This window comes from Erpetoichthys calabaricus, chromosome 15, assembly GCF_900747795.2.
Source record: "Erpetoichthys calabaricus chromosome 15, fErpCal1.3, whole genome shotgun sequence".
Taxonomy (NCBI): Eukaryota; Metazoa; Chordata; class Cladistia; order Polypteriformes; family Polypteridae; genus Erpetoichthys; species Erpetoichthys calabaricus.
Genome location: NC_041408.2, coordinates 6,069,299 through 6,094,992, shown reverse-complemented (window position 1 = coordinate 6,094,992; position 25,694 = coordinate 6,069,299). Strand labels below are relative to the sequence as shown.

The following is a 25,694-nucleotide window of genomic DNA, read 5'->3' as shown; positions in this document are numbered from 1 at the left end:
GAAGTGGAAGCAGGACGAACAAGAAGAGAAATATATATATATATAAGAGATGATGGATATTTGTCAAGTCTACTGTCACCCATTGAGAGTCACAGGGGGCAAAGACCTGCGATGTACAGTATGAATATTATATTATGTTGTCTATGCCACCTGTTGATCTGAAAAATGAGAATGCATTTTATTCTACATCCGACAAATAAGTTTTGAGAAAGACCCCTTTGAATGAGCATGTCAGGTGTGACCTTGTAGGTATTGAGGACCTCAGTTCCATACTGTTGAATCAGTTTCAAGGAGATGATGTTTCACCACTTAGAGTTAAGTTTCAGACCAATTGGGCAAGCTCTATCTACACACACACACACACACACACGATTGTCAAAAAATGGCAGAAATCTTTGAATAAATTAGAATTAAAAACTTTATTAGTTCATTTTTCCCATTTATTTTTTTATTTATTGTCTGTGCTTCTCCAATAGCATATCATTAGAAATGAGCTGATCCTGGCATTGCCAGACAGGGACAGATCTCACACTGGTCTGACTAAGAGTCACCAGTCGCCTTTATCTGCGCATCTTTGTAATATGGGAGCAAATTGCAAGGGAGGGTCGGGTCCCAGGCAAGAATTTGAACCGAGATCTCAGGATTTGTGAGTTGGTATTGCTTATGCTACCTAAAAGGATGCAGGTACCCCAGAAATATTCTGTAACAAATTGTATGTTTATTAGAACATAACATTCTCAAAGGTAAAACAAAAGCAAGTTTTGTTAGTGTTCTTAGTTTTGTCTGCTCTCTTACAGACCTACCATCTTCAGCTTGAATCCTATGCATGGTCCTTGCCTTTTGGGGGATCTGCATGTCCTCCTTGTGTCTGTCTGCGTTTGCTATCTGGCACTGTGAGTTTGTCTTCTGTATTCCTAAACTCGTGCTGGTTAAGTCAGTGGATATCATAATTGAGATGGACTGATGTCCCGTCCCACCCTGTGCCCAGCGCTGCTCCCCATGACCCTGAACTGGACTATATGGGTTTCAGAAGGTTATGTTAGATAAATGTCGTCACTCATGGTCGCCTTTATATTATAAGACGTCAGACTGCAATTCAATAAACACCTTATAACCCAAAATAGCTGAGATCTGCAAGCAAACTACTCTTCAGGACTTCTCCTCTCCTTTTAAATCCTTGAGGCAGATGATGCGCTCTTCCTTACAATCGATTTGTCTATTTCATTCACTGAACGACACCCTGGGAAAACAGAATGAAAAAAAAGAAGAGAAAAACAAAATAAATAGGCCACAGTGCAAAATTTCAAACCGAGACATTTCGTGATGTGATTTCCCCCTGCAATTTAGATAGATAGATAGATAGATAGATACTTGGCGACGAGGATGGAATTTGCCCTGTGGACGGGGTGGAGTGGAGTGAAGTGGTTGAGGTGGTGTAGAAAAGGTGAGGGCTGACAGAGAGAGAGAAAGAGCAGAGCAGGCATCACCGAGAAGTAACCCCGCTCGCAGCGTTCGGAAATGGTCTCTGTGTGGCCAGGGAGATGTGGAGTACTCCTTTTAGGTGCAAGGAGACCACTTACTGGTGCGAGTCCCACTGATTTAAACACACACTAACACTTTAACAATTACATAAAGACATAATGTCTTTATTACTTTTTACTCTGAGTTCTCCCTTTCATGGCTGATGATAAATTCCTTGTAATTCGTAAACTTTGGCCCCCTGGATTTTCAGTTTGGGGTCTACCTGTGAGTACTGCTATAGTCTAAACCAGTGATTCTTAACCTTTTTGGAGTCATGGACCCCTTTAAGAATCTGATGAAAGCTATGGACACCTTTTCCCCAGAAATATTCACATAAACACAACTTGGCATGCAAGGAATATAATGTACTTTATCGAGATTTGATTGTCTCACATACAGTTAGGTCCATAAACATTTGGACAGAGACAACTTTTTTCTAATTTTGGTTCTGTTCATTACCACAATGAATTTGAAATGAAACAACTCAGATACAGTTGAAGTGCAGACTTTCAGCTTTAATTCAGTGGAGTGAACAAAACGATTGCATAAAAATGTGAGGCAACTAAAGCATTTTATGAACACAATCCCTTCATTTCAGGGGCTCAAAAGCAATTGGACAATTGACTCAAAGGCTACTTCATGGGCAGGTGTGGTCAAGTCCGTCATTATGTCCTTATCAATTAAGCAGATAAAAGGCCTGGAGTTGATTTGAGGTGTGGTACTTGCATGTGGAAGATTTTGCTGTGAACAGACAACATGCGATCAAAGGAGCTCTCCATGCAGGTGAAAGAAGCCATCCTTAAGCTGCGAAAACAGAAAAAACCCATTCGAGAAATTGCTCCAATATTACGAGTGGCAAAATCTACAGTTTGATACATCCTGAGAAAGAAAGCAAGCACTGGTGAACTCAGCAACGCAAAAAGACCTGGACGTCCACGGAAGACAACAGTGGTGGATGATCTCAGAATCATTTCCATGGTGAAGAGAAACCCCTTCACAACAGCCAACCAAGTGAACAACACTCTCCAGGGGGTAGGCGGCCGTATCGATATCCAAGTCTACCATAAAGAGAAGACTGCATGAAAGTAAATACAGAGGGTGCACTGCAAGGTACAAGCCACTCATAAGCCTCAAGAATAGAAAGGCTAGATTGGACTTTGCTAAAGAACATCTAAAAAAGCCAGCACAGTTCTGGACAAACATTCTTTGGACAGATGAAACCAAGATCAACCTCTACCAGAATGATGGCAAGAAAAAGGTATGGAGAAGGCGTGGAACAGCTCATTATCCAAAGCATAGCACATCATCTGTAAAACACGGTGGAGGGAGGCAGTGTGATGACTTGGGCGTGCATGACTGCCAGTGGCACTGGGACACTAGTGTTTATTGATGATGTGACACAGGACAGAAATTCCGAGGTGTTCAGAGACATACTGTCTGCTCAAATCCAGCTAAATACAGCAGTCAAATTGATTCATGATACAGATGGACAATGACCCAAAACATACAGCCAAAGCAACCCAGGAGTTTATTAAAGCAAAGAAGTGGAAAATTCTTGAATGGCCAAGTCAGCCACCTGATCTTAACCCAACTGAGCAGGCATTTCACTTGTTGAAGATTAAACTTCAGACAGAAAGGCCCACAAACAAACAGCAACTGAAAGCCGCTGCAGTAAAGGCCTGGCAGAGCATTAAAAAGGAGGAAACCCAACATCTGGTGATGTCCAGGAGTTCAAGACTTCAGGCTGTCATTGTCAGCAAAGGGTTTTCAACCAAATATTAGAAATGAACATTTGATTTCCAGTTATTTCATTTGTCCAATTACTTTTGAGCCCCTGAAATGAAGGGATTGTGTTCAAAAAATGCTTTAGTTGACTCACTTTTTTATGCAATCGTTTTGTTCACCCCACTGAAGTAAAACTGAAAGTCTGCACTTCAACTGCATCGGAGTTGTTTCATTTCAAATTCATTGTGGTAATGTACAGAACCAAAATTATAAAAATGTTATCTCTGTCCAAATATTTATGGACCTAACTAATAGTAATCAGTCTAAAAAACACTCCTTTTTTATGCAAAAAGTATTGGCCATTCATTATAATTATGAAATACAATCCTATTGTGCCAATTAAAACAGATCTACTACTACTAAGTCTACTCTCTCATTATCTACCAGAACGCCCCTTCTGCATATAATTCAGGGGAACAGACATGGGCTGCACAATACCTCTCCCAGGCCACTATATGGCAGCCCCCCTGGGTGGCAGTGGTGCCTCAGATTCCTGCAGGGCTCCATGGGAGATAGCCCTGTTGGGACCTAGGGTGGCCACCAGGGGGTGCTGCAAGGGTTCCTGAGCCCGTCTGGCCGGTTCATCAGCCACATCCGGAAGTGCAACCGGAAACGGGTGATCAAGCACCTGGAGCACTTCCAGGTGGACTATAAAAGGAGCCAGGAGGAGTGGAGGACACGAATAAGAGTTTATTTGTGTTCTGCTTTTGTGCTTGTGGGACTGTGTTAGGGCTGAGGGAAACAGGGAAGACGTGGCCCCCAGCTAAAGAAAAATAAATCTTTCCTTTATTTTTACGTGTGTCTCCGTTGTCAGTCTGTGTCGAGTCGGTGTTGATATAGCGCCTTATCACACTACTCTATTTCAGTGAGAAGGTTGTTCTTGTTTGTCTTTAGCATATGAAACTGTGCATTGGTCTTCAACAAGGTGACAAGCATTGCATCTGTTTCGACTTTTTGTTTCGATAGAAACAAAGTGCTGAAAGCCCTGATTCACAAAGGCATGTGGTAGCGAAGGGAATCAGAGCACTCGCAGCTCGCTTTACCAGACGAGGGTAGGCTTGTGTCAGTACACACCAGAATTGTCCAAGACTCGATCATTTTTCTCGCCATTACTTTTCTTGCGCGTTATTTTTCTCACGGGTATGTAACTCACGCATTAGGCTTAGGTGAGATAAATACTTGCAAGAAGAATAACGGCGAGAGACGTAACGTGTGAGTAAAATCACGTGGGAAAGTTCACACGAGACAAAATCCACAGTGCCAGGCTGCATAGTGAATGTAAATGTTCATTTTTATCTGACCCCCACGGATCCCCTGCAGCCCACCCATGGACCCCCTAGTGGTCTACGGACCTCTAAATGGTCTAAACATTTAGATCATTCTGTGTCCCCTATTTCGTGCATTTTCTCATTCATTCATTCATTGGTTATCTGTACTCCCTTTCAGGGTTACAAAGCAAGAACACGTTGACTCAAATAGTCAGCCAGAAGATTTGCTAACAATTTCATTTAACTCTTTTAGGGCGGATTTTTTTTCCCTTTTCTCCCAGTGCTGAATATTTTTCCAAAAAACTAAATTTTCTGAAAAGTATACAAAGCAATAGTTTTCACATATACAGAGCATCCGGAAAGTATTCACAGCACATCACTTTTTCCACATTTTGTGATTTTACAGCCTTATTCCAAAATGGATTAAATTCATTTTTTTCCTCAGAACTCTGCATACAACACCCCATAATGACAACGTGAAAAAAGTTTACTTGAGGTTTTTGCAAATTTATTAAAAATAAAAAAACTGAGAAATCCCATGTCCATAAGTATTCACAGCCTTTGCTCAATACTTTGTCGATGCCCCTTTGGCAGCAATTCCAGCCTCAAGTCTTGTTGAATATGATGCCACAAGCTTGGCACACCTCTCCTTGGCCAGTTTCGCCCATTCCTCTTTGCAGCACCTCTCAAGCTCCATCAGGTTGGATGGGAAGCGTCGGTGCACAGCCATTTTAAGATCTCTCCAGGGATGTTCAATCGGATTCAAGTCTGGGCTCTGGCTGGGCCACTCAAGGACATTCACAGAGTTGTCCTGAAGCCACTCCTTTGATATCTTGGCTGTGTGCTTAGGGTCGTTGTTCTGCTGAAAGATGAACCGTCGCCCCAGTCTGAGGTCAAGAGCGCTCTGGAGCAGGTTTTCATCCAGGATGTCTCTGTACATTGCTGCAGTCATCTTTCCCTTTATCCTGACTAGTTTCCCAGTCCCTGCGGATGAAAAACATCCCCACAGCATGATGCTGCCACCACCATGCTTCGCTGTAGGGATGGTATTGGCCTGGTGATGAGCGGTGCCTGGTTTCCTCCAAACGTGATGCCTGGCATTCACACCAAAGAGTTCAATCTTTGTCTCATCAGACCAGAGAATTTTCTTTCTCATGGTCTGAGTGTCCTTCAGGTGCCTTTTGGCAAACTCCAGGCGGGCTGCCATGTGCCTTTTACTAAGGAGTGGCTTCCGTCTGGCCACTCTACCATACAGGTCTGATTGGTGGATTGCTACAGAGATGGTTGTCCTTCTGGAAGGTTCTCCTCTCTCCACAGAGGACCTCTGGAGCTCTGACAGAGTGACCATCGGGTTCTTGGTCACCTCCCTCACTAAGGCCCTTCTCCCCCGATCGCTCAGTTTAGATGGCCGGCCAGCTCTAGGAAGAGTCCTGGTGGTTTTGAACTTCTTCCACTTATGGATGATGGAGGCCACTGTGCTCATTGGGACCTTCAAAGCAGTAGACATTTTTCTGTAACCTTCCCCAGATTTGTGCCTCCACACAATCCCGTCTCGGTGGTCTACAGACAATTCCTTTGACTTCATGCTTGGTTTGTGCTCTGACATGAACTGTCAACTGTGGGACCTTCTATAGACAGGTGTGTGCCTTTCCAAATCAGGTCCATTCAACTGAATTTACCACAGGTGGACTTCAATGAAGCTGCAGAAACATCTCAAGGATGATCAGGGGAAACAGGATGCACCTGAGCTCAATTTGGAGCTTCATGGCAAAGGCTGTGAATACTTATGGACATGTGCTTTCTCAGTGTTTTTATTTTTAATAAATTTGCAAAAATCTCAAGTAAACTTTTTTCACGTTGTCATTATGGGGTGTTGTGTGTAGAATTCTGAGGAAAAAATGAATTTAATCCATTTTGGAATAAGGCTGTAACATAACAAAATGTGGAACAAGTGATGCGCTGGGAATACTTTCCGGATGTACTGTATCAAAGCAAAACATCTGTTACTGTATGCAGTGTCCTATTTCAGCATGTTAGCCATCTCTTGGTGCCATGACAGTGTCAGTAGCTGCATGGGGTTGTTGTTGGCAGATCAGCGGGGGGCCGATCAGCACAGCTGATGCCTGTACCTCACTTTCATTTTAGATCTTAATCTCCAGATCACCTGCACCAAGACTGGAGTTCCGACAAGTCAGAGTCCAATTCAAAATAATAAAAAATACGTAAAACATCATGCATCGAGTATTTTGCTTTGTGCATTCTCTTTGCTCTCTTGCCAGATGTTGATGCCATTCTAGGCAAAGTTTGCCCCACTCACGCACATGCAGGGATTCAACGTTCCTCCTAGCAAGGATGACCTACCTATAAAGTCATGGTGAGTTTTATCAGTGTTTACAGCTGATTATCACCCTCTACCCATGGATGTCGACTTCAGTCATCATCTGCCCTCAACCCTGTGGTCGACAAAAAGTCGACATCCACCCTAAAAGAGTTAAAGAAAAGCAGGGAGTGCAAATATACTGTACATACCACAGAGTGCCATGGCCAGGGTAAATTCTTCTCTGAGTAACTCCAGAACTTCACTTACTCCTTGTTCCCCCTTCAACATGAAAGACAGCCGTTAGGAAAACAAACTTTAAATCTCTTTATCCTTAAGGCCTTATCCTTTATCCTTATCCTGTACAACACAGCCCCGGCAGATTTCATACCTCATAAGCGAGCCCCCAAAGGATAGGACGTCCCAGAAATACTGCTTTAGCACCCAAAGCCAAAGCCTTCAAGATATCAGTGCCCTTGCGCACACCTCCATCCAGGTAGACTTCTACTCTCCCACCAACAGCTTCCACGATCTCGGGGAGGACGTCAATCTAATTAATATACAGAATTGCAGAAGAGATGTAAAGAAAGATCTGCTCAAAGATTTATAGATGGAGTGTTCAGTAGGTTCAGGCCACTTCACGTTTTTCACATTTTTCTATGTTCCAGCCTTTAAATTCATTTTATCCCTTCATCAAAGCAGCACTCAAAACCCCACAATGACAATGTGAAAACAGAATTTTGGAACCCATTGCAAATTTATGTAAAATAACAAAGTGAAATTTCACACCGACATAAGTATTCACAGCCTTTGCTTTATCTCAGGTAAGACACACATCATTGCTGAGATGTTTGGAGTCCACCTGTGGTCAATTTTATTGATTGGACTGATTAGGAAAGTCACACACTTGTATATAGAAGGTCCCGCAGTTGAGCAAAACACAAGCCATGAGGTCGAAGAAATCGCCTTGAGAGCTTAGAGACAGGATTGTGTTCAGGAACAGATCTGGGGAAGGCTGCAAAAGGAATGGTTTCCATTTGAACGGTGGCCTCTGTTATTCTTAAATGGAAGAAGTTTGGATTTACCGTGACTCTCCATAGAGTTGGCCACCCTGCCAAACTGAGCAGTCCTGAAGAACGGTCGTGATAAGAGAGATGACCAGGAAATGGATGGTCACTATGACAGAGCTTCAAAGAAGCTGTGTGAAGATGGGAGAAACTTCCAAAAGGACAACCTTCAAAACGCAACAGTCCACGTATCTGCACATGAAAGCCCAACACTTTTCCACAATCGATCCCCTTTTAACACTTTAGCTAATTTTTGTGACCCCATGACAGCGATAAGTTATCTGTTACAGGTGAAGGGAAAAGTTAGCAGAGAAGAACTTAAAGAACAAGCGTGTCAGAAATCTTATCAAATAATACACTTTAGTGCTCTGAAGGAATAAAAATAGTCCATAAACCTAAATACTGATTAAAAGGCATTAGATCTCCCAGTGATACTTACCGTTGATGACACACAATCCAGCTGTCGAGCTCCATGGTTGGACACTAGAATTCCATCAACTCCATATGTGACAGCTTCTATGGCATCATCAGCTAGAATGATAGAGACAAATATTCAAAAAAAACAATTGGAATCTTTCTTTCTTCTGATGATTTCTGGCGGAGCTCAAGAAAGACCTGTCAGTTTTTGATGCAAGGAAAAAAAAAACTAAACTTACAGAGATGCCAGCAAATCAGCGGGTACATTCACATACACACCTAAACTGAGCAAATTTAGAGCCACCAAGGACCCTAACATGACAGTTAGATAGAAAGATAGATAGATAGATAGATAGATAGATAGATAGATAGATAGATAGATAGATAGATAGATAGATAGATAGATAGATAGATAGATAGATAGATAGATAGATAGATAGATAGATAGATACATACATACATACATACATACATACATACATACATACATACATACATACATACATACATACATAATTTAATTTAGCATAGTAAGCAGGATAAAGCAGATAGATAGATACTTTAATGTAGCGTAGTAGGTAGGATAAAACAGACAGACAGACAGACAGACAGTCAGACATACAGATAGATAGATAGATAGATAGATAGATAGATAGATAGATAGATAGATAGATAGATAGATAGATAGATAGATAGATAGATAGATAGATAGATAGATAGATAGATAGATAGATAGATAGATAGATAGATAGATAGATACTTTAGCATAGTAGGCAGGAACAGACAAATAATTTAATTTAGCATAGTAAGCAGGATAAAGCAGATAGATAGATACTTTAATGTAGCGTAGTAGGTAGGATAAAACAGACAGACAGACAGACAGACAGACAGACAGATAGATAGATAGATAGATAGATAGATAGATAGATAGATAGATAGATAGATAGATAGATAGATAGATAGATAGATAGATAGATAGATAGATAGATAGATAGATAGATACTTTAATTTAACGTAGTAGGTAGGATAAAACAGACAGACAGTCAGACATACAGATAGATAGATAGATAGATAGATAGATAGATAGATAGATAGATAGATAGATAGATAGATAGATAGATAGATAGATACATACATACATACATACATACATACATACATACATACATACATACATACATACATACATAATTTAATTTAGCATAGTAAGCAGGATAAAGCAGATAGATAGATACTTTAATGTAGCGTAGTAGGTAGGATAAAACAGACAGACAGACATACATACATACATACATACATACATACATACATACATACATACATACATACATACATACATACATACATACATACATACATACATACATACATACATACATACATACAGATAGATAGATAGATAGATAGATAGATAGATAGATAGATAGATAGATAGATAGATAGATAGATAGATAGATAGATAGATAGATAGATAGATAGATAGATAGATAGATAGATAGATACATGCATATATAGATACTTTAGCATAGTAGGCAGGAACAGACAGATAATTTAATTTAGCATAGTAAGCAGGATAAAGCAGATAGATAGATACTTTAATGTAGCTTAGTAGGTAGGATAAAACAGACAGACAGACAGACAGACAGTCAGACATACAGATAGATAGATAGATAGATAGATAGATAGATAGATAGATAGATAGATAGATAGATAGATAGATAGATAGATAGATAGATAGATAGATAGATAGATAGATAGATAGATAGATAGATACTTTAATTTAGCGTAGTAGGTAGGATAAAACAGACAGACAGTCAGACATACAGATAGATAGATAGATAGATAGATAGATAGATAGATAGATAGATAGATAGATAGATAGATAGATAGATAGATAGATAGATAGATAGATAGATAGATAGATAGATAGATAGATAGATACTTTAGCATAGTAGGCAGGAACAAACAGATAATTTAATTTAGCATAGTAAGCAGGATAAAGCAGATAGATAGATACTTTAATGTAGCGTAGTAGGTAGGATAAAACAGACAGACAGACAGACAGACAGTCAGACATACAGATAGATAGATAGATAGATAGATAGATAGATAGATAGATAGATAGATAGATAGATAGATAGATAGATAGATAGATAGATAGATAGATAGATAGATAGATAGATAGATAGATACTTTAATTTAGCGTAGTAGGCAGGATAAAACAGCTGAATTGAGATAGGTCCACACATGTGTCTGTGGATGACTCTCTGGGTTTATCAGAGTACTACCGCTTCAGGTCAAAAGGGGGCGCTGACACTAGTATTCTCCTGTCTTGTTCCCACTGCAGCACAGAGATGACGCCCAGTGAGAGCAACTAACTCCGCCCGTTCTCGTCTCTGAGCTCTAAAACCTGCTGCTGAGAGGAGCAGGTGTTCAGTCTTGCACCGGACCTGAGTTCCTTCCTGACAACCTTGCAGCTACCTAGCCTGGTGACAATTTGCTTTTGAAACCCTTCTTTTGTAATTCATAATGGCTCTAATTTTTGTTTGACTTAAACTGAATATTTTTGTTGGAATTAAACAGGGACGCCCAAACAGTTTCCAGTGGCAGTTCACTCAACCACAACGGACAGATAGATTTGAAAGGCACTGTATAATAGATACTGTAGATAGATGCTTGTACTGAGAACAGCTCAACTTAGCCTGTCAGTTCCTGTTAGTTTTATTTTCCCAAAAATAAAATCAAGTGAAGAACTGAAGGTCCAAATGACTGCTGTGTGTCTTCCTCTCTGTTTTCCATCCATCAATGGTTCTTTGATGGAAGAAATACTTTTTCTAACATTATTGCAAATTTCAAGTAACTCAAATCCTGTCTGTGACTCCATTGTTCTCAATGACAAACTCATTTTGTATTAACATCCCAGACAGACAGGCAGACAGACAGACAGACAGACAGACAGACAGGCGCCTCAAATAAAGATATCAGCAAACACAGAATGTTCCTTTCAGGTTTAAGCGTACAATTTTTTGACCTCCCCTTGCTTGTTACTTTCACAGTGCCTCTCTACTATACTATACTGTATACTGGACCCTATAGATCATGTACAGAATGGTATACAGACATGGCGTATGGGTATGTGTGATTACCTATACCTATAACATTTTTACAATTGTAAATCGAAGTTACTATAAGCATAATTGAATTAGAACACCAGGAACTTTTGATCTGCTGCTCTCTAGACGACTGATTCATTCAGAAGGAAGCCGCTTCCCGTCATGTCATGTCCCGTACCTCTTAGAATGCCTTTAACTACGACGGGGAGCCTGGTCAGCGATTTCACCCACGCGATATCCTCCCATCTGAGAGAAGGGTCGATGAGCTTCGCCACGTACACGGCCAGGCCGCTATCTTCCCCGTAACTTTCCTTTGAAGAAAACGCCAAATCAGGCATCTCAAAGTTTGCCATTCTGAAAAAGCAAGATAAGTAAATAAACAACAAAGAAATTACATAGCGTGTTTGCAAAATTAAATTAGTCCGATTTTGTTATTGCTGTTCTTGGAAGAAATTCTAAGACGACCTTTTTCAGCTTTTCCAAACATGCACGCTGCTCTTCTCAATACCACCTTGTTGCGATTTTTAGACTTTTGTAATGGGAAGCCAAAATAAAGATAAGCACAGAGCTGGATGAGTCAGTCTGAAAACTTGAGTGGTCTCGGAAAAAAATCTTAAGCTTTTGCTAGGAGATACACAGCAAATATCCAAATCCGCACCTGCGTCCAAACAGCTGCATTAGTCAAATAATTAAAGTAAGCAGAGATGCTGCTTAAGGGTGGCACGGTGGCGCAGTGGGTAGCGCTGCTGCCTCGCAGTTAGGAGACCTGGGTTCGCTTTTCGTGGAGTTTGCATGTTCTCCCCGTGTCTGCGTGGTGTTCCTCCCACAGTCCAAAGACATGCAGGTTAGGTGCATTGGCGATCCTAAATTGTCCCTAGTGTGTACTTGGGGTGTGGATGTGTGCCCTGTGGTGGGCTGGCGCCCTGCCCGGGGTTTGTTTCCTGCCTTGCGCCCTGTGTTGGCTGGGATTGGCTCCAGCAGACCCCCGTGACCTTGTAGTTAGGTGATAGATGGATGGAAGGAGATGCTGCTTATGCACTAAAAGAATCCCCTTTAATGTATCGTGTGTTTTTTTGTTAGATAAGAATAAACTGTGTAAAGATCTTCGAACTGGCCAGGTCCCTGAACTGGAATAAACTGGTATATTTTGTGACGTATTAATATTTCTAATATTTGTTCAGATCTGATTCCTACCTTGAGCCCATTGCTGCTGGGATTGGCTGCTGCCCCCATGTCCCAAAACTGGATTATGCAGGTTTGAGAATGCACTTGCGTATAACGGAGTGTATTAACGTCATTCCTGACACACATTCGATTCACTCGTGTTTTTTAAATTACTAAGGATGTATTCACGTTTTTATGCTTGCCTGCTTAGTCGAAGATAAATTTCCTGAGGCTAATGCACGGACCATCATATTATCCCTTCTCCTGGCTGAAATAATCCGTCTCAATATTTCAAAAATCGATAAATTTATCTCGATGAACTGAACGTACAGGGCTAAGCACAATCTCACAATCAGTAACACGTGGAAAGTAGCGTGCGTTACGTCGTCTGATTGCTTTTAAAAGTAACGAGGAACCTAACGCAAATATTTGCATATTCATTCATTTGCATAAAGCACACTCTCAGAACAGCGCAGAGAGCAGGTGCGTTTGCATAATATTACAAATTATCAACCAATAAAAAATGTATCGACGAATTAGAAAAACATGTCTTGGCTAATTTTCTTTTTTTCCATAACGTCACCAAATTCCGATCAAGCCTGTCAAGGCTTTGTTGAGGTTTTGGGGTATTTAGTGTGGGTTTATTTTTGTTCCCCTTAAATATCGATATATCAAAATGTCCTGGCATAGAAGATACCTACGGCCCTATTTTAACCATCCTGCCAAATTTCTGCTTTTTTAACAGCGTGAATGTGTTGTGCACCGGGAGTCCCGAGCACAAAAGATAGTGGCAGAGTGGTGGCTCTGAGGCTAAGGATCTGCGCTGGTATCCAGAAGGTTGCCGGTTCGAATCCCCGTCACTGCCAAAAAGAGATCCTACTCTGCTGGGCCCTTAAGCAAGACCCTTAACCTGTAATTGCTCCAGGGGTGCTGTACAATGGCCGACCCTGCGTTCTGACCCCAAGGGGTATGCGAAAACGAACAAATTGTATAATGCGAAATAAAGAACAAAAAAAAAAGTTCCAAAGCCTGCAGACCCAAAACACTTCCAAAAACACCTACCAGAGGGTGAAATCACCATCAAACCCCAGCTAGTAAACACAGGTTCTAAAATGTGTTTTAGATAAATGTGATAATATTTCATTGACTATTGATAATTCTCTAATCTCTTCTACCTCCCAGGTTAAGAGCTTAGGTGTTATTCTCGCTAGTACCTTAAAATTCAAAGCCCACATTAATAATGTCACTCGGCCTGCATATTTCCATCGACGTAATATCAGCCGTTTACGTCCATCTATCTATCTATCTATCTATCTATCTATCTATCTATCTATCTATCTATCTATCTATCTATCTATCTATCTATCTATCTATCTATCTATCTATCTATCTATCTATCTATCTATCTATCTATCTATCTATCTATCTATCTATCTATCTATCTATCTATCTCTTTCAGCTCCCAGCACCGCTCTTCTTGTTGATGCTCTGCTTACATCTCGTATTGATGATTGTAGTTCTATCCTTTCTGGTCTTCCTCACAAACTCCTTTACAAACTTCAGCCGCTCGTATGATTAGCAGAACTCCTTCCAAAGAACACATCACTCCTGTCCTTCAGCAGCTTCACTGGCTCCCTATTAGATATCGCATTGATGTGAAGATTCTGCTTATTACTTACAAGACCCTCCATAATCGGGCACCTCCTTATCTTTCTGATCTTCTTCACATCTCCATTCCTTTTCGTATACTTAGATCTTCTTCCTCTATCAATCTTATTAGAGCTCCTGCTCGCTTGACCACCATGGGGTTTAGAGCTTTCAGTTGATCGGCCCCTCGCCTCTCCCACAAGACATTCGTACCATCGACTGTCTTCCTTCCTTTAAATCTCATCTCAATACACATCCTTTTATGCTGGCTTGTTCTGTCTGATAAATTTAAATTTAATTTTATTATTGTATTTTTTCTGGTTTTATTGTACTGTAAGATTTGATTAATTTTATGTTGTGACAGTTGTTATGAATGTGCTATGTAAGGTGTCCTTGTGTGCCTTGAAAGGCGCCTATAAATAAAATAAATGATCATTATTAGCAATAAATGCAGTCATTATAAACTGAAAAAAGTTTAGTTTATAAAAATCTCCGTAAATATTTGAAGCTCCGTAGAGCACACAAGGCAAAAAAGGAGTCGCCAAGAAGGACAAACAAATCCCAATGCGGAACCCAAAACAGAGCAAAATGGTCAAAAAAAACCAAATAAAGTCACGAAAGCGCAGAACTAAATGAAGGAACAGCCGCCAAACTTTCAAACCTATTCAAAGTGTGGGAGACCCTCTGGATATCTTTGGCAGTTCCAGGTGGTGATTGGCAGGTGGCCCCGCCTCTTGCGGAACCACCCAGAAAACACATACAGTGGAACCTCGGTTTGCAAGTAACTTGGTTTACGAGTGTTTTGCAAGACGAGCAAAAATTTTTAAGAAATTTTGACTTGATAAACGAGCGAGGTCTTGCAGTATGAGTAGTATGTATACGCTTTGTCTGCTGAGCGACATGTCATCACAACTGAGCTGATGGTTCTTCTCTGTCTCTCGCTGTGGGATTCTGGGTAATCTTCTCCTATTCGTCGGCGTGCCTCACTCATATAGTCAACATCTATACAAGCGTATACTGTTAGGATTGTGACTGTGTGTGCGCGCGTGTGTGTATATGTGTGTGTGCGCGCGCACACGTGTGTTCTGTGACGTGCGAGTCCCCGTCTTGCACCCTAAAACACGAAGCTGAGTCTCAGTACTTTAGCAACACCAGCTTTATTCAGCTTGAAACAGCAACAGCACGGTTATTTATTGTAGCGGAATCTGCCGCTCTCCTGTACACAGACACAGCGTGCGCGCGCGTGTGTGTGTATGTGTTTGCACGCGCGCGCATGTGTGCTGTGACGTGCGAGTCCCCGTCTTGCACCCTAAAACACGAAGCTGAGTCTCAGTACTTTAGCAACACCAACTTTATTCAGCTTGAAACAGCAACAGCGCAGTTATTTTTTGTAGCGGGGTCTGCCGCTCTCCTGTACATAGACACAGCAGTCAGGCAGGGCCGTTGCCAAGTAGTACTGTGCCCTGCGCATTTATAACGTTCCTTGTTCCTTGTATCACTCATCGACGGCAGGCGCTTATAGCATGTCCGCGATCTTTTCGGATTCGGTTTTACGGCGAACTGCTACAATGCTTGGAGACTGCGATTGCTTTGGGACGCTCTTCCGCGTGTCGTCCCGTTGGGTGCAATCCCACAAGAGCTTAGAAACTCACTCACACCAGCCATGATTCTTTTCAAAGGTAAAGTGCAGGTTAATTTGTTTTATGTATTTTAACTTTATATTTTGTATTAATCATTTTTATATGAATAGTTTTGGGTTGTGGAACGAATCATCTGAGTTTCCATTATTTCTTAGGGGGAAATTCACTTTGATATACGAGTGCTTTGGACTACGAGCACATTTATGGAACGAATTATGCTCGCAAACCGAGGTTCCACTGTATTTTAATGGTAATTATTGAAAACAAGGAATGATATAAATAATTCATAAAACTCAAAATGAACATCAAGGACTTGAATATTTTAGTTAAAACAATGTCTCGTTTAAATGACATGTGATCAGCGTACACCTCTTACCTCAGGTGGGATGGAAGTTTAAATCGGTTGCGTATGTCGTTCCTCCTTTTCCCCAAGTAAGGTGTGTCGACAGTGATGAAGATCCCTTTGTATCCTTCTCTTTCAGCTTTTAGAACGAGAGACTTGGTGAGCTCTCTGTCTTTGTAGATGTAGAGTTGTAGCCAGCGGACAGCCTCGGGCGCCGCTTTGGCCACCTCATCAATGGAGGTCGTGGCCCAGGAGCTAAGCATCATTCCTATACCAGCGGACTGGCAGGCTGAAAAACAGACAAATGCGTTACGCACTTTACACTTTCTTCTTTCCACTGCAGATCTTTATTTACAAGAGTGAATCAAAAAGTTAAGGAGATTTGAAAATGACGCAGTAAAAGAAGCTAACATAATACAACCCATTTGCAAAGGCTTATGGGTAATTCGACCACACGGCAAGCACAGTGCTCTGCTGTTAGTCCAGCTGAAGCCAATGTCAACTGAAGATGTGGGATCGCACCGTTGTGAGATTTCTGAGGGAGCGAAACCTGCTGGAATTCACCAAACGATTTGGTACAGTGGCTTGTGAGTGGCAGATTGTTTAAGCAGACATTTTACCGGATGTTTCTCCTGGATGTACTATCAGATGTGGTAAGCAGACTGCAGACTGGCAGTCGGCAATAACAGTGTAACACACCAAATCTCACAGCCACAGCACTCAACCTTCTAAAGCGCCCTTGGCTTGTATGTATTCCTTGAGCTGCACCGACCTCGCTCCTTTCTCTTCATACCTCACTTTCCACCCCACACGTGGTGCTGTTTCTTTACTGCTGTCCAGGACAACCCTACATCTTCACTCATCCGTCCATGAATGAGTGCTACCGTTCTCGGGAATCCATTCCCAGGAATTCGGGAATCCCGCATGTCATTCCTGGGAATCCTGGGCTCCCGGGAATGACACAGTGCACGGACATCTCACATGTGAATGGTTTTAGAGCGAGCGACACTTATTTTTAATAAAACTTCTGCAATATGTTGACAACAATAAAAGACTAACCTTAACTACAAGCAGTTCATGCTGTCATATACTGTAAGTACATGTATCTTTAGTTGTGGTAATAAGAGAGTAGAAAGCACAACGTGTCCAGCGTGCGGTCGTCCAGGCGAGAGCACACCTTCGTGCAGAGTACGCCAGCCGCTGAGAAAGCACACTCTGCCTCCACTGAAGTAGGCGGCACAGTCATCAGATACCGATACACTTGTTCTAAACAACGCCCACGCTTGCCGCTGCTCTGAAACACCGCCGTTTCAGCTTTTACTGATGCATCCAGTTTCTTGTCGTCATTCTGTGATGGCAAATTTCTTGGCACAGATAATGCGGAAGCAACAGACTGACGCATTGCTGTTCAAGTTGCTGTTCAAAGCTGTTGTCTGATGAAGTGCAAGCTGCAGCAATTGTGCCTCCTTAATTATTTCCAACTATAACTCTGTTATTTCTTGATCGATTTTTACACTTTTACATGCTATATATGCGAGCTTGGCCGTTCCCATTCAGCTGGGAATTCCAGCAGTTTCATTCCCGGGAATGCGGGAATGGGAAACGTCCGGGATTCCCTATACCGTTCATATGGCCAGTCGATGCTTTGTCTCGCACACTTCATTTGTATAAACTCCCGTCCCAGTCAATGAATGTTAGAATAGCTACAGTTTTTAAGTTCTTTAAGTTCAAATTTTATTGTCCTGTGCGCAGTAAGGAGACACGTTTCCCTGTACAATGAAATTCTTTCTTTGCTGTACACACCAAATGACAAAACCAACGTATAAAGATAAACCTAAATAATAAGTAGCTGATAGATAATAAGTAACAGAGGCAGCATAAAGTATAAAGCCAGAATAGAAGTATAAAGTGTATTGTGCAGGTAGGTGGGTGATGGACACGTCAAATACAGTTGTGTGAGGTCGATAGAATGATGTGCACCAAGGTTATAAACTCCAGTCAGTTATTTAGGAGTCTAATGGCCTTGGGACAATTGGACTTCTTTAGCTTGGAAGTCCTGCATTTCACACTCTATACCTCCTGCCTGAGGGTAGAAGTGTGAACAGTTCGTGTTGGGGGTGAGTCGAGGAAGTTCTCCTGCGGACTCCGCAGTTGTAGATGCTCTGCAGAGAGGGCAGTGGGGTCCTCGTGATCTTCTTCGTTTGCAGTCCATAGTAGTGGTGTTGCCGTACCACACGGTGATGCAGCTGGTCAAGATGCTCTCAACAATGCAGCTGTAAAAGTTGCTGAGGATCTCAGTCGACATATCAAACTTCCTCAGCCTCCTCAGAAAGTCCAGCCACTGTTGAGCCCTCTTGACCAGCTGTTTGGTGTTAAGTGTCCAAGTGAGGTCCTCACGGATGTAGACGCACAGGTATTTAATGCTGCTCACCCTCTCCACTTCAAGCCCTCGGATGAACAGTGGCCGGTGAGGTCCCCTCTCCTTCCTCAGGTCCACTATCATCTCCTTCGTCTTGTCTGTGTTGAGGGTGAGGTTGTTGTCCTCACACCATGACGCCAGACTGTCCACCTCCCTCCTGTAGGCCGCCTTATCCCCACCAGTGATGCGTCCTATCACTGCGGTGTTGTCTGTGAACCTTAGGATGATGTTATCTTTGTGGGAGGCGACACAGTCGTGAGTGAACAGGGTGTAGAGGATGGGGCTGAGGACACATCCCTGTGGGGCACCTGTGGTTGTGATGATGGTGGCTGAAATCTTATTACCAATGAGCCTGCCAGTCAGAAAGTCTAGGAGCCAGTCACACAGGGTGGGCTGCAGGCCAAGTGCAGACAGTTTATGGGGGATAACCGTGTTAAAGGAGGAGCTGTAGTCAACAAAGAGAATCCTGATGTAGGAGTCTTTGTTCTCCAGATGGGAGAGGGAATGATGTAGTGCGGCCACGATGGCATCTGAGGTGGACCTGTTGGGCTGGTAGACATACTGCAGGGGGTCCAAAGTGTCTGGTATGCTGCTCTGAATGTTGGCCAACACCGCTCTCTCAAAACACTTCATGATGATTGGAGTGAGTGCTACCAGCCTGTAATCATTCAGGCAGGTGGGTGGGCTTTTTTTTTAGCAAGGGGGACGATGATTGTAGTCATAAAGCAGGACGGAACGATGAGAGAAAGGTTGAAGATGTATTTAAAAAATCGGGGCCAAAATTTGGGTCGGGACATCGTCTACAGCCAGCTCAGTGCAGCCAATGAATGCTCGCATAGTTTTTTTTTTAAACATTTTATTAATTTTATTAACATCAAACAAGATTCCATACAAGCATCTCAAGTTTAACAAAACTAGGTTTGAAACAGACCAACCCCCAGCATAGCTAAAGTTTTTACCCCAAAATATTAAAAAATCAGGTCCAAAATTTGGGTCAGGACATCGTCTACAGCCAGCTCAGTGCAGTCGATGAATGTTATTATGGCTATAGGTTTTATCCTAAAACATTAAAATATTAGCCTTAAAATTTGGGTTGGTACACCGTCTACGACCAGAGGTGGGCAGTTCATGAACGTTAGCATAGCTACAGTTTTTACCCTGAAGTAATAAAATAGCAGACTCAAAATTTATGTCAGGACATCGTCTATGTGCAACGCTGTGCAGTCAAAGAACATTGGCGTAGCTACAAACTTTACCCTGAAATTTTAAAATATTGAGTCCAAAATTTGGGTCGGGGCATCGTCTACAGCCAGCTCAGCACAGTCAATGAATGCTAACATAGCTAAAGTTCTTTTTTTTAAGCATTTTATTAATTTTATTAAAATCAAACAACATTCCATACAAGCATCTTAAGTTTAACAAAACTAGGTTTGAAACAGACCAACCCCCAGCATAGCTAAAGTTTTTACCCCAAAATATTAAAAAATCGGGTCCAAAATTTGGGTCAGGACATTGTCTACAGCCAGCTCAGTGCAGTCGATGAGTGTTAGTATGGCTGTAGGCTTAATCCTAAAATATTAAAGTATTAGCCTTGAAATTTGGGTTGGTACGCCGTCTACGATCAGAGGTGGGCAGTTCATGAACGTTAGCATAGCTACAGTTTTTACACTGAAATAATAGACTATTGGGACCGAAAATTTGCATCAGAACATCATCTACAGCCAGCGCAGACTATGAACGTTGCCATAGTTACAGTTTTTCCCCAAAATATTAAAATAAAATGGGGCCAAAATTTGGGTCAGGACATATCGACTGCACTGAGCTGGCTGTAGGTTGAATGTTAGCATGGCTATAATTTGTACCCCAGAATGTTAAAATATCAGACTTAAAATGTGGATTGGGACAAAGTCAACAGCCAGCACAGTCAATGAATGTTATGTAGTTACAGTTTTTACCCTAAAATATAAAAATATCGGGCCCGAAATTTGCATCAGAACATCGTTTACAGTCAGCACAGACAATGAACATTGCTATAGTTACAGTTTTTCTCCAAAATATTTTACAAAATGGGGCCAAAATTTGGGTCAGGACAGAACCTACAGCCAGCTACAGTGCAGTTGATGAATGTTAGCATAGTTAGAATTTCTATCCTGAAATATTAAAATATCGGGCCCAAAATTTGCATCAGGACATCGTCTACGACCAATGCCGTGCAGTCAATGAACATTGGCATGGCTGCAATTTTTACCCTAAAATATTAAAATGGGGGGCGGCACGGTGGCGCAGTGGGTAGCGCTGCTGCCTTGCAGTTGGGAGATCTGGGGACCTGGGTTCGCTTCCCGGGTCCTCCCTGCGTGGAGTTCTCCCCGTGTCTGCGTGGGTTTCCTCCGGGCACTCCGGTTATCTCCCACAGTCCAAAGACATGCTGGTTAGGTGGATTGGCGATTCTACATTGGCCCTAGTGTGTGCTTGGTGTGTGGGTGTGTTTGTGTGCGTCCTGCGGTGGGTTGGCATCCTGCCCAGGATTGGTTCCTGCCTTGTGCCCTGTGTTGGCTGGGATTGGCTCCAGCAGACCCCCGTGACCCTGTGTTCGGATTCAGCGGGTTGGAAAATGGATGGATGGATGGAATATTAAAATGCTAGGCCCAAAATTTGGATCAGGACATCATCTACAGCCAGCACAGTCAATGAACATTAGTGCAGCTACGGTTTTTACCCTGAAAGACTAAAATATCAGGTCGAAAATTTGGGTTTGGTCATAGTCAATGCCCAGCGCAACACAGTCAATGAACGTTATTATGGCTATAGCTTTTATTCTGAAATATTAAAATATTGGGTCCAACATTTGGGTTAGGAGAAAGTCTACAGCCAGGGTAGCGCATGCTAATGAAAGTTAGCATGAAGTACAGTTTTTAACTCCGAAATATTAAAATATCAAGCCCAACATTTGGGTCGGGACGTCATCTACGGCCAGAGAAGAGCAGACAATGAATGTTAGCATGAACTACGCTTTTTACCCCAGAATACTAAAATATTGGGTAACCAAAGGTAGATAGATAGATAGATAGATAGATAGATAGATAGATAGATAGATAGATAGATAGATAGATAGATAGATAGATAGATAGATAGATAGTGTAGTTGGCAGGATTAGATAGATAGATAGATAGATAGATAGATAGATAGATAGATAGATAGATAGATAGATAGATAGATAGATAGATAGATAGATAGATAGATAGATAGATAGATAGATAATGTAGTTGGCAGGATTAGATAGATAGATAGATAGATAGATAGATAGATAGATAGATAGATAGATAGATAGATAGATAGATAGATAGATAGATAGATAGATAGATAGATAGATAGATAGATAGATAGTGTAGTTGGCAGGATTAAATAGATAGATAGATAGATAGATAGATAGATAGATAGATAGATAGATAGATAGATAGATAGATAGATAGATAGATAGATAGATAGATAGATAGATAGATAGATAGATAGATAGATAGATAGATAGATAGATAGTGTAGTTGGCAGGATTAGATAGATAGATAGATAGATAGATAGATAGATAGATAGATAGATAGATAGATAGATAGATAGATAGATAGATAGATAGATAGATAGATAGATAGATAGATAGATACTTTATTAATCCCAAGGGGAAATTCACAAGTTTCACAAATTCACAGGTTTGGGTCAGGAGAAAGTCTACGGTCAGGGACGAGCAGTCAATGAACATTGGCAAAGCCACAATTGTTACCCCAAAATATTGATATATCAAGTCCCAAATCTGGGCCTGTGGTCTTCCCCTGATCAAATTTTGTCAGAGACATTTACTTATTTGGCTGACAAGGCGACTTACGTGATACAATTGGTTTCGTTTCTTATGGTTTTCCAGTTGGGGGACAGGCAGGTCAGGTGACTTGCTCAGGGTCACACAGTTGGTGTCCAGTAGTGGGATTTTTAATCCACAACCTCCAAACCAGCATGCCACCAACGGTGTGGATTTGTACACCAGACACGGACCAGGAGTTTTATTCGTATGTCAGGCGTGGTAGCACATCGGTTATCTGGACTCTGCTCTGTGTTACGACGTAGAGCTTTCTTGCTACTCTCCCTCCGTGACCATCTGGGCTTTCCTGAAATCTTTCATCTTCTCCCCCCCCCCCCCCCCCCATCTCAGACGCACACACAGAGAGACACATCCTTGGTCCACGATGGACCGCCACTCTAATCCAGGGTTGGTTCCCACCTTCAGGGAAGCTTTTCCAGTAGAAGTTGTTCATCTCTCGCCGGTTTATACCGCTGACCTTACCTTCAACTCTCATTACTGCGTTTTACGTGGCTTTGGTCTCCAAACAGATCTTGTTCTGTTGTAAGCAGACGCTCGTTGAATGGCGGAGTTTATTTCTGGGCTCTATAAATTTGAGTCCCTCTTTGCTGGGTGACACTTCATCTTAAATCTGTCTTTCTCTCCCCGGTCTTAAGTTATGACTCCACCAGTAGCTCTGAGAAAAAACCACTGAGAAACGTGTGTTTTTTTAGCCTCTTTCCGCGCTCTATGAATGCATTTCCTTCCTACTTATATTTAACTATGTCATTAGTTCTGATGTGAACCACAACAACTGGAGCTCAGCCAGGTCTGGCCCCGAGCCCACACATTCGCACGATGACGCCAGGAAGGCAACAACCAAAAGGAGATATTAGGCCAAGACCGGCCATCTTATCGGACCCCTCATCTCCACAGTCCCCCCATTTATGATTCACGTGGATGGCTACACCAAACCGCTTGCCTCCCATCTGGTACAACTTTGGTTTTAATGTCGTAAAGCTCACCAGACAAATGAAACGTGAGCAAAGCAGACTGGACAGATTGATTAACGTTATCGAGCCTTGGGACGGCGTGTTCTGCCAAAACTGCAATTTCGATGGTCTACGTTTTTTTTTTTTTTTTTCCTTTTTAGAAGCCTGATAAAGTGTTTTCCGTTTATCTTGGCCATTTTGTGTCAGCGATGAGTGATGTCGGGTACTGGGATTACAAATAAAAAAGAAAGGAAGAAAGATCTGCTTAATGCAACTGAGAAATCACCGCGGAAGGGCGGGCGATAAAAATCTCGAACCAGGGAAACGGTCAACGCAGGGATAGTAAGACAAGACCGATTTATTATTTTGTCAAGCGTGTGCGCTTTGGGGTGGGATCCTCAGGGCTCCAGCCAGGTAAGCAATTCCTCCCCAAGTGGAGAGGGGGCGCTGTTGCTAACACAATCTCCTTTTTTGCATCCGCAGTTCAGAGGGACGGCAGTTGGAATATGTGACCTCACTTCGTCTCCGACCGTCAAACCCTCACCAGCACCTGGAAGTAGGCATTCACTTTAGGACCCTCAGCTAAGGAAGATGGCGCGCCAACTCAGAAACTCGACTCTCTTTTGCTTTAATCACGACAGATGCTGTAATTTGGCACCCTCTTGTGTTACTTCTTTTTCAGTCTTTTCAAGACAGGGTTCCCAGGCTGATACCCCAACTCTTTGGCCTGACTCAATTGCCTTTATTTTACTATTTATATGGCCCACCTCACTGAGCAGTAAGCTCAATGCATTACACCAAGAAAGGCCAAAAACAAAACCTAGGAATTAGAAAAGTGAGCGGAAAAGGAACAGACAGAAAGAAAAATGCCTGGAGAAAAATTAAGCACCTGGCGATCTGCACTTGAAGCAGGAAGGAAAACTCGATCTAACGTCAGCCATCTGACGTACAAGTGACGCCTCACCCATGAAACTCCACACTTTGTGTGCTCTGTCCACATCTACACAGTTAACGTCCGTAGGAAAAACGGCGAGTTGGGAAGTACGGGGTAAATGAGTGTCATACACACACGTCAGTAGGGGGCATCTTCAGGGCATCAGTGTTGGTGATTCCACCCCGGGTGGGTACTGTCATTTACTCCTCATCCTCAGAACTGAAGATCAGAGACTGGTTGTACCTTTATAAGCTAATAGATAATTTGTGCCACCATATATAAGGCTTTAATGTGGGAAAGTCCAAAGAATCTTCTACAAAGAGTTGAGGAGACCGTGAGGACTCTACACAGAAGCTGTGCAAGGTGGGAAACAAACGTGAACACTGAGGCACAGCTGGACCACCCCACACAGGGCATGGCATTTATTGAATTGTTAGCTGAGATCCTTGGGAAAACCCACAAAAATAAAATAAATTTGTAGATATGAAAGGCACTATATAGATAGATAGATAGATAGATAGATAGATAGATAGATAGATAGATAGATAGATAGATAGATAGATAGATAGATAGATAGATAGATAGATAGATAGATAGATAGATAGATAGATAGATAGAAAGGGACTATATAACTGATAGATAGATAGATAGATAGATAGATAGATAGATAGATAGATAGATAGATAGATAGATAGATAGATAGATAGATAGATAGAAAGGGACTATATAACTGATAGATAGATAGATAGATAGATAGATAGATAGATAGATAGATAGATAGATAGATAGATAGATAGATAGATAGATAGATAGATAGATAGATAGATAGATAGATAGATAGATAGATAGATAGATAGATAGATAGAAAGGGACTATATAAGTGATAGATAGATAGATAGATAGATAGATAGATAGATAGATAGATAGATAGATAGATAGATAGATAGATAGATAGATAGATAGATAGATAGATAGATAGATAGATAGAAAGGGACTATATAAGTGATAGATAGATAGATAGATAGATAGATAGATAGATAGATAGATAGATAGATAGATAGATAGATAGATAGATAGATAGATAGATAGATAGCGTAGTTGGCAGGATTAGATAGATAGATAGATAGATAGATAGATAGATAGATAGATAGATAGATAGATAGATAGATAGATAGATAGATAGATAGATAGATAGATAGATAGATAGATAGATAGCGTAGTTGGCAGGATTAGATAGATAGATA

General features: G+C 41.6%; 1 protein-coding gene across 1 annotated transcript in view; it reads right to left on the bottom strand.

Moving 5' to 3' along the window:
* Positions 1 to 400: 400 nt before the first annotated feature.
* Positions 401 to 25,694, bottom strand: part of hao1 (hydroxyacid oxidase (glycolate oxidase) 1) — a 39,322-nt gene continuing 14,028 nt past the window's right edge. Inside the window, exons 3-8 of the mRNA XM_028820691.2 lie at positions 16,316 to 16,571; positions 11,667 to 11,842; positions 8,398 to 8,489; positions 7,283 to 7,441; positions 7,104 to 7,173; positions 401 to 1,240 (exon numbers count right to left, since the gene is read on the bottom strand). Of these exons, the coding sequence (XP_028676524.2) occupies positions 1,170 to 1,240; positions 7,104 to 7,173; positions 7,283 to 7,441; positions 8,398 to 8,489; positions 11,667 to 11,842; positions 16,316 to 16,571 (824 nt within the window). The 3' untranslated portion in view covers positions 401 to 1,169. The remainder of the gene's footprint in view (positions 1,241 to 7,103; positions 7,174 to 7,282; positions 7,442 to 8,397; positions 8,490 to 11,666; positions 11,843 to 16,315; positions 16,572 to 25,694) is intronic.